This window comes from Stegostoma tigrinum, chromosome 1 (assembly GCF_030684315.1).
Source record: "Stegostoma tigrinum isolate sSteTig4 chromosome 1, sSteTig4.hap1, whole genome shotgun sequence".
Lineage (NCBI taxonomy): Eukaryota > Metazoa > Chordata > Chondrichthyes > Orectolobiformes > Stegostomatidae > Stegostoma > Stegostoma tigrinum.
The window spans coordinates 10,873,139-10,883,502 of NC_081354.1; the positions used below are offsets into that span (position 1 = coordinate 10,873,139).

General features: G+C 38.0%; 1 protein-coding gene across 3 annotated transcripts in view; it reads left to right on the top strand.

Annotated features, from left to right (window-relative positions):
* gstcd (glutathione S-transferase, C-terminal domain containing) overlaps window positions 1-2,771 on the top strand; it is a 171,290-nt gene extending 168,519 nt beyond the window's left edge. For all 3 annotated transcript variants that reach the window (XM_059651281.1, XM_059651296.1, XM_059651334.1), the window contains one exon: window positions 1,401-2,771. In XM_059651281.1, the coding sequence (XP_059507264.1) occupies window positions 1,401-1,552 (152 nt within the window). In that variant the 3' untranslated portion in view covers window positions 1,553-2,771. The remainder of the gene's footprint in view (window positions 1-1,400) is intronic.
* The last annotated feature ends 7,593 nt before the right edge of the window (window positions 2,772-10,364 follow it).

Genomic DNA, 10,364 nt, shown 5'->3' on the forward strand with positions numbered 1-10,364 from the left:
TGACTGACTGCAGCACAGAGCAAACTCCAAATGTCAAAAGTTCTTTTTAGCCCCAAAAAAAGACTCACAAATGCTTAAATCATTGTGAACAATAATAAGAGCACTCAGTTAACATCCGTCATCTGAAGTAGTTTGATATGGGTCTTGAATTCTTGCAGGACAAAAATAGTGCATGTGTAGCTTGTTTTCTTGCACAACTGCATGGACATTGAAAAGAAAAGCTTTTCCCATGTTCCACATTACAGGTATTTCTCCTATACCATGATAGTGGCACTCTTGTGCAACTTTGTGCTAAGGGAAATTGCCATTGGAAGTCACATTATAGAGAAATCAGTATACTGTACACTAGAAAGTTCATGTTATCATGTTCATGTAAACAGCATCCACTATTCACCAATCATGTCACAGCCAGTTCATGTTAACAAAACATGTGTTATTGCAGAAATACTTGTACAATCTATTTGTAGGTCTAAAATTTCAATATCCAATTATATTCCCTGAATAGAATACTCAAATTTGCATTCTAAATTTTAAGTAAACTGTATATTCCTTTCTGGTGTTACTTAGATACAGTATACAGATACAAAATAATAATTTTTTACATCCGTTGCTGCAACTCCATTGTTTTTTGTTCATTGTAAGGATGTGGGTTTCATGTGTTTATTACATTTGCCCAGTTGTCCTGGCTTGATGCAACTGCAGAATTTCTTAGAACAAGGCGCACAAGGCTATGGACCAAGCTCTGAAAAATAGCATTGGAAGAGTTATGTTTTCAACCAGTGCAGACTTGATGGACCAAAGGGCTTTTTTTTGTTCTTTAGCCTTCTATGACTCTGACTTTAGAATTCAAATAAGAGCCATCTGCAATGACATGGGCATTGTAGGCCCAGACAAGGTAAAGGAGCAACAGATTTCCTTTCCTGAAAGACATTAGTGAGGGGACATAGTTTTAACGTGAAAGGAGGTAGGTATCGGGGAGACGTCAGAGGTAGGTTCTTTACTCAGAGAGTGATAGGGGCGTGGAATGCATTGCCGGAGACAGTAATGGAGTCGGCCTCATTAGGGGCATTTAAGCGGCTATTAGATAGGCATATGGATGATAGTATAAGGTAGGGGTGGAAGTTAGATTGACCTTAGGTTTAGGGTAAAAGGTCAGCACAACATCATGGGCTGAAGGGCCTGTACTATGCTGTACTCTTCCATGTTTTATGTTCTATATTAGTGAATCAGTTGGGTCTCAACAACAAACCAATAGTTTCATTGTCACTTTCTAGTCTGTGGAAAAGCCCTTTGCTTAGTGATAAATTTGCACTTTTTAAACTTGCAATAATAAAAGTTAAGCTTTTTTGGTCATGCTTATATTTAGTTGTTAATAACATATAAATTGAATTTCTTTTCAGGGAAGAAGTGCATGGGCCTAGTAGATCTGGATCGAGCCTGCTCAGCGGAGGAGTGTGGTTACATGGCTTATGTATCATCAATGGTGCCAGACAGTTGTTCACCGAAAAATAATCTGATCGTGGGGTGTTTTCAGGTCGTTGACTCAATTTAAGTGCATAATGTCACAAACTCGGTGATCATAGCTCTAAGACAAGTGTAACTTTGTTACACTGTGACCTGCTTGTCATAGGACAGCTTCTCTCAATTATCTTGCTCAGAAGCATGCTGAGGCTTTGTGTAATCAATATCCTGCGCAGCATTCCTAATTCTGTGCTTTCTTACGCCCAATGACTTCTGTTTAATTGAATGAGGTCCTCACACTTGTCTTGAATGGCATACAGGGAAAGTTAACTTGCCAGCAAATACTGCAAACCTCCTGCAGTTATGTAGTTTAACCAGTTTTAGCTAATGGTATCTATGCATGTTCATCAGATACTTGTAAATCCACTTTGTTTAATTATGTTCTACAAAACATGAAAGTCGCTGAAATAGCATGTATACTTGATCTGGACCGAGAAAGGAACAATTAAATATTTTTACCCCTTTACTTCATGTCACAAAGCAAATTCACTCTGTTCAGATGTGTTTCAAATGTAACCAGAAATTATGACCTCTTGTACCATGGGAAATTGCCTTGTACAAAATTACTGCTGGTGCATTGTTGTGGTTTCTTCAAGCTTCTATTTTCTTGATAAACTCCATCTTTGCCTGCGCATAGGTTAAATAAAATATTATTGACTTACCTCAAGATTTCATCTTCTGCAATGAACACAATATATTGCAAAAGTAGAAGTATCCAGATGACTCAAAAATATTACAGGTCTTACATTTGCAGATGAGGCAGGGAATTCATTCATTTAAAGCAAAAAAAAACTAATATCACAAACCTCTACTCTTCTGATGTTTTTCAACCATTCATCCCCTGTAATATCTGCAAGACCTCTCTTCATTTTGTTCTTTCCTCAGACACAGGAGTTGCAGGTGAGGTTTTCAAGACGTGCCTCGTATGTTTAAGCAATAACTATGTTGCCCATATGGTTGTGAAGATGGGTTGTCTTGTGGCTCAAAACTGTATGTAAAGTTTAATCTTTTCTGTGTATTTCAGTAATCGTCTTGGTTTATTATGGGTTTTCCAGTAATCTGGGATAACATTTTAGCCCGTCTCTTCTATAGTTCTTTTCATATGACAGTGTAAAGATTTTTTATGCCAAAATCATTTTCATGGAAGCAATTATTTTAATTGATATATTTTTTAGAACAAAGAAGCAGATGTAACAATGTTGGTCAAAAGAAGTTAATATATGATTCAGTGTTCAATGATATGCTTGTAATCAGGTGTTTCCAGAGTTATTTTGACATTGGAAATAATAGTAATATCATTAAAAGTTAACTGATCAAGCATGGTTCATTGTCTTAATGTTTAATATGTTCAAGTAATTTATTCTCAGTTAGGAAAAAAACACGCAACAATCACCAGCATTTTTGGTTTTACCGTTATTTGTTGAATAATTCCCATCTAAAAGGTTTAAATAACCACGTAGACATTTTATTTCAAGTCATTTTGGAAAAAGAGACATGTGAAGGAGACAAATACATTTAGCTGGTACCATCAACTTGATGGTGATCAAATCAAGATATAATATTGATACTTAAAATGAACAGCTCACTTCAGTATGTTACATGTTGCAGAAGAACACACATTCCAAATCTATGTTTCATATCAGCTGAACCACTGAGTTATGACTGGTGTTAGATTTTCATATAGTTTCCAAAGTTGCTCAAAATTGTTTGAGGATCCTAAAAATATCAGACAGTGACTACTGTCTCTTAATCTCATTTTCAAAATCATAGTTATATCAGTTACAAAGTGATGCTGTGTTCTGCATTACAACAGTGACTACACTTCAAAGGTACATCATTGTCTGTAAAGCACTTTGGAATATTGTAAAAAATACAATATAAATACAGGTCTTTCTTCTTTTCCTATTCAAAGTGATGTTGCCTCCTCAAACAAGCAACAAGTGACATCTTTATTGTAATTGGTCTTATAAAGGCAATAGCTTACTAGAATTGAGCCATGGGTTGCTATAGAAACAGATTTTAGAATGGCAAACCAATCATTAGCATGTTTTTCTTAGCTTTTCAGCGTTAATCTCGTTCTTGAGAAACTTACATCGCATGTTGTTATAGAATCATAGAATCCCTACAGTGTGGAAGCAAACCATTCAGCCCATCGAGTCCACACCACCCCTCCAAACAGCATCCTACCCAGACCCACCCCTCTACCCTATCCCTGTAATCATGTATTTCCCATGGCTAGTCCACCAAGTTTGCACATTCCTGGACAATTTAGGCAATTTAGCCTGGCCAATCCACCTAATCTGCTTGTCTTTGGACTGTGGGAGGAAGCCAGAGCAGCCGGAGGGAGCTCACACAGAAAGGTAGAATGTGCAAACTCCACACAGACAATCATTCTGTGAAGCAGCAGTGCCAGCCACCAAGCCACCGTGCCTCTCAGTAATGTTCTATTATGTTGCGGAACTTACAACTTGAAAGGGTGGTGAATATTAATTCAACAGTAGTTTTCAAAAGAGAACTGGATAAATACTTGAACAAGAAATATTTGGACAGCAAAGGACAAAGAACAAGGGAGTGGGACTAATTGATACAGGCACAATGGACCAAAAGGCCACCTTCTGCATTGTAAGATTCTATGAAGCCTAATTCCTCTTGAGGAGAGTTGGTTACAAAGTTCCTTCCATCTGCAAGGTTAAATTTATTTTCAAAGACAGGAACACAAAGAAACTGGATAAATTTATCAACCTTTCTTTTAAAGCTCATGATCTACTTGGCAGGTGTAGTAATTCCTCGTGTTAAACCAGTTGTTAAAGCTGCATGTAAAACTACTTGTCTCCTGTCTAGGTGGGCACTCCCTGCATTAATGTACATAATATCATGGAGCAGCAGGAACTGAAAATAACGTAACTCAACCAAAGCCTAATTGGTCACGTATTATGACTTTGTTCTCCTGAAGCAATGCTTGTAGCAGTCAGCATGGACTTGTGACTTAAGTGTATTTACACTCATAATAAGCAAAGAATAGCACAAGTCAAGCCAGTTATTACAAAATCAGTTAATTCCCAGGAGTACATCTTTTCCAGTTGTGTTCAAAGCAAAAATGTGTGCATCCAATATCTGTGAAAGCCCAACTGATGAAAGTCTCAGTATAATTTCTGGGAATGTGATTATCATACATTGAAACCGCTGAAAAATCATTTGAATAATGCTTTCTTTTGTCTTTTAAATGCAAAGGTGTGTATGCATCAAAACCTTCAAGTTAATTAGCTTTCCTTATCTAATGTGCTTGAATATCTGTGCCAACTATTAATTTATTTTTTGATTATCAAGATGTGCTTTACTTGTTGCTCCAGATTTCGTTCAGATCATTCATTAAACATTTACTGATTTAAACTGAACTATATTTGTACTTTGGAGCCATCTGGTATTTCAGTGTTTTGATTGGTAATTATTACTAAAACTTTGGCAAGCTGTCTCTCTAATAGGGGACTGCCCTGCACTGAAAGATCCAGGTACAGCTCAACCTTAATATAGATCAGTGAAAGCCTTCAAGTCCAAATGACTCTAGTTTATGTGGTAGCACATTATTTCCAAGCTTCATTCATTGCCTTGGGTCTTTTCAAGATACGATCGCTATATAACCTGAAGAGGTTTAGAATAAGCCAGTTTGATATAGTTTGAGTGTTTCAAGGCAACAAGCAAAATAGAGTTCAGATGATGTCAGAAACTGCTAGATCGTGATTGCAACTTACTTGCAATGCATTGTTAATTTTTTTTTGCTTTATGAAATTTAAAATGCTGGTGTGTAAGATAAAAGCAAGACCAATTCCTGTGCTCAGTATGAGACAATGTTCTACTACAGCACGGCTCAGGTGGCACTGCTGGGAACTTTAACTTGACTGCTAAAGGAAGATCATGCCTTGTTGCAGCATTAGTGGCTGATCACTAACTGCATCAAAAAAAAATGATCAGGACCTAATGCAATCTTCACGTGAAGAGAGGTCTAGAAAATGGAGGGGCTAACTGGACCAGGTCATTACGTAGGTTGTACAAGTGCAATTAATTCCTAATTTTAAAATCATTCATTCTGCCTTTATGTTTATATCCCTGTTAGAAACTCCAACAGTCACATTTATTGCCTGTGTAAACTAATGGATCTGCAGTTTCACCCTATCAATCCTGCTGTTAGAAAGACGGTAGAACTTTGGGCACATGAGTTTGTAATGGAAAAGGTTGACATGAAGTGGTCAACAATACAAGTTGAACTATGGCCTTGGTGCTTGCTCAACACTATTCATGCAGCATGTTACTCTGAAATGTACTCTGAAATCTATTGTATTAGCAAGTTGGTCAGCCATTTTACACACCAGATCCCCAAAAAATGTTATAAATGATCAATTGATCTTTTGGTCATAACTGGGGAGGAACATTAGCCAAATGTGGGTAAAGTCTATTTTTCTCAAATTGTGTCTGTCATACCCTTTAATTCCCTTGACAGTCAAGAGCTAACTACCTCTGCCTTAAAAATATACAGCGACCCTGCCCCAACTTACCCAAACCACTAAGTTTTGAGACAGAAGGTTTCTCCTTATATCTAAAATGGGAAATGTCTTATTTTTAAACTCTGGCCCCAGTCTTTGTTCCTCCAATAAGATTAAATGTCCTTTCAGCATCCATCCTGTCAAGTCCCTGCAGGAACTTGTATGTTTCAATTGTACTACCTCTTATTCTTCTAAACTCCAATGGTTACTGGACCATTCTGCCCAACTTTTCCACATAAGATAACTTCCTCAGGCCTGGAATCAGTTGTGTAAATATTCTCTAAATGCTTCTAATTCAGTTGGGTTCTTTCTTACGGAAGGAGACCAAATCTGTACAACCAAACGCTACTGGCACTCCAATTTAGTGCCCTGTGCAAGAGTAGTAAGACATTCCGAATTTTACATTCCATTCCCCTTGCAATAAACAACAACATTGCATGTACCTTCCTCATCACTTTCTGTACCTCCGTGCTCATGTTTTGTGATTCATACATCAGATTCTTGCAATCTTTCTTTTGAAATAATATACATCTGTCTTAAAAGAATACCACAGCACTGATCTTGTTATGCCATTTACTTCAATTCCTCTGTCACCCTTAGGAGTAGTCTTGCATAGCACCACAGCTATGTAACCACAACCTTTCACAAAATGTTAATTGATCTCTCTTGACATGGCATATAGGTGGCCAAAACCTATGTAGTTTTTGTATTTTTTTAGGTGAAGCAGGATTATTGAGTCTGGTGAGTTTGTTCCATTTCAAAATCTTATATTTTGCACTTATTTTCATATTTCCATCATGAATTGCTATGTCCATTTAATGGAATTGTTTATGTAAACATGGCGAGACAGTGATAGTACTTCATTGTCTCTACAAGCAAAAGTTTGTTATTACAATGTGAACAGGTCACTGAGCCAGTTGCATTCCCAATGTAGACGTGGAAATTGACAGTCTTAAAGCACAAAATGGAATCATTTGGCTCACCATGTTTGTGTCAGTTCTTTAAAAAAGCTATTTAGATGGTTGCACTATCCTGATTTTTTCCCTTAGCCCTGAATATATGTAAATTCGATGGCAAGGACCAAAAACATTGTTTTATTATAGATGTATTGTGTTCATTAGGCTGAATGAATACCTGGTAATGAGCTAAATCTTGTCATTCAATGCTGAGGATCAGATGACAGTCATAAACTGTTCATGTCTCACCATCTGAGCTGTTGATTGAATTATAATCTTAACAACGGTCTCAGGTATCTATTATTCTACATATATTCTAGACATTTGGTATTTTAACAAAAATTCCTAAGCAGAAACATTAGAACTAATATGAGATCATTTAGAAACAGCTTTTACTTTAAGTAGCTTTGTTGTCTGCAACTGCAAACATTGTGTGGACTCTACAATTGGTGCTTGTAAGGTTTACAGTCTTATCACAGCATGCTCCCTAGTATAGTTTACAGTCACAGCACGCTGATTGTTTTTTGAAATTTAGATGCTGGCCTGAAAGTCATGGGTTCAATTCACCTTTCAGTGCCTTTAGCATAAAATTGAGGTTAATACCCCAATGCAGTACTGAGGAATTAGTGCGCTACTAGAGATGCTGCCGTAAGGATATAAAGTTAAGCAAATGTTCCATCTAACCTTACAGGTAGAAAGGAAAGAATCTCATGGCATTATTTCAAAAATGTGCATGATCTCCTTGTCCAATAATTAACCCTTATTCAAAATAACAGAGAAAGAGATTGTCCAATTGTATTGCTATCTGCAGGAGCTTGCTGTGCAAAATATTTTCTGCTATGTTTCCTACTTTACAAGAGTGACTGCTCCAACAAGTAAACTGATGGCAGTAAAATACCTTGGTGGTCCTGAGACCAACTCTATGAATGCCAGTTCTTCTTCTCACTTTATTTAAAAAGGTCTAGCATTTTACATTTTCTTAGCAAATTCTGTAAAGATAGTTCCAAAACATGATGAGAATCCTATAGACCAGGAATGGTCAGCTATTAGGAACTTTGGATTGTACAGAACTGGGGAACAGAAGTAATTAATCTGACCAGTCCTACTCTGTAGGAAGCATCATCTCCTCATTGCCTTTCATATATATTTTTGTTTTCCCAGGTACTTAGTAAACTCTTGCCCTCAATCAACATACAAGCATAAAAGCTGAACGGGTGGAAAAAAGACAAAATTCTGCCTGTCAAGGATATTGGTATTTGAGTGTATTTCCAATATAGTTGAAATTGTGGAAGACTGATGTATAAGTCTGTCTTCACTGTTCTGGACCTACTAAGGTTGGATCCTTTATGTTAAATTATATGACATTAAATAAGAACTGTGTTCCTGATGGTCATGACAAATGCTTTGAATGTTAATTTAGTGCTGGATATATAGATGTTATTGCAAATGTAGATGTTATGTAGAGTTATGACTCCAAAAGATTCCCAGCTATTATTTTGTTTTAATTAGGTAATAGAAATTCCTTGGCTTTTGGGCACAGACACTCAAGATAAGTTGACTGCCCCTCATTAATGAGCTAATTATCCCTGAACCCATTACAACACACAATAAAACATGGATAGCTGTGGCTTAAGCTGACTAGACTCTGTTCTGAAACTCCCCCCACCTTGGTTGCTTGAGGGTCACTAATGTCCTTCAAGGAAGGAAATTGCCATCCTTATCTGATCTGGCCTACGTGTGACTCCAAACCCCACAACTGGTCGACTCATAACCACCCTCTGGAACTGGGAGGCCATTGAAAGCCTCTCCCCCAACCCCTGCAGTCTCCCATCCCACCCGATTATCACTCACCTTGGGTCTGAATTTCCATGATGATTCTGGGCCTGCGGCAGATACATTGCAGCCATCATTCCAGCAGGCACTGGTGGCAGTGGACAGCTGCTGACCCAGCTCTTGGTTGGGATCCTCATTGCAGGAAAGAGCATTTCATTCTGTAAGGGGAATGACCCACCCCATTTCTCTAACCTAACAGAATCTTAGTCTTGGTGATATCAGGGGATTGTTTCCGGTGGATACAATCTAAATTACTCGTCGTAAGTTGTATTTCCTGCTCATGTTTTCTATCAGGAATAAAAACAAAGTTGCTGGAAAAGCTCAGCAGGTCTGGCTGCATCTTTGGAAGAGAAAACAGAGTTAACATTTAAGGTCCAATGACCCTTCCTTAGAACTTAACTCTGTTTTCTCCCCCACAGATGCTGCCAGACCTGCTGAGCTTTTCCAGCAACTTTGTTTTTGTTCCTGAAATTTACAGCATCCGCAGTTCTTTTGGTTCATGTTTTCTATCAACCTGGTCCTGAAAGTCCAGTCAAATGGAGATCTTTGCATTCTTTATAAAATCTTTAACTTTTGTGGTGGCTCCGGGAACAGTGGGGTTCAATTTCCAGCATGTTACCCCAGTAAGTCAATTTTTTACTATTCCACACAAATACTACTATTAGATATTGGGTCATGAGTATTCTTTGAAGATTTTGTTTTAATTTACAAAGAGTAGTTTTGTAACAGGCTGCACTTCACTGTGTCACTTCACAATTAAACATTGATGCTGTGGCTTAAGTTGACTAGACTCTGTTCTGAAACTTACTCTCTTGGTTGCTTGAGGATCACTGACTCAGAGTTGATAAGCTAAAGTCTGAATTTCGAACACTAGACACATCAGGGAGTGGGACAGTTAGCTGACGCTGTTTTTTTCATGAGGCAGTCACACCCCTTAGATTGTCTACTTCAAATTTGGTCAGTGGTCAGGGGCAAGAGGGTGTGACTATGTGTGAGGCAGTAGAGGGATGCAGAAGATGATGCTGAAGGAGCTTGTCTGACAGGTTTGAGATTCTTGCTTCCTATGTGGATGACAGTGGGGACTGTTGGGAAGATGAGCAAATTGACCACAGCACCATGGAGCTATTCAAAAGGGAATAGGGAAATGTAGTTGGAATCAGGGATAGTATAATCAGACACTGTTCTCTGTAACGAGGATCGAGAGTCCCGAAGGCGACGTCGCCTGCCTAGAACTTGGGTACAGGATATCTCTTCAGGGCTGCAGAGGAATGTGGAATGGAAGGGGAAACATCCAATTATCATGGCCCAACAATATAGATAAAGAGAGGAAAGAGGTTGTGCTAAGAGAGTATGAACAACTAGGAGGGCCAATAATAAGCAGAACTAGTAAGGTAATAATCTCTGATCCACAAAAAAATTGGCACAGGGTCACAAGATTAATGAGGTAAATGTGGTAGTTCAAAGATTGGTGCGGGAGAAACAATTTCAAATTCATAGGACATTGACACCAGTATTG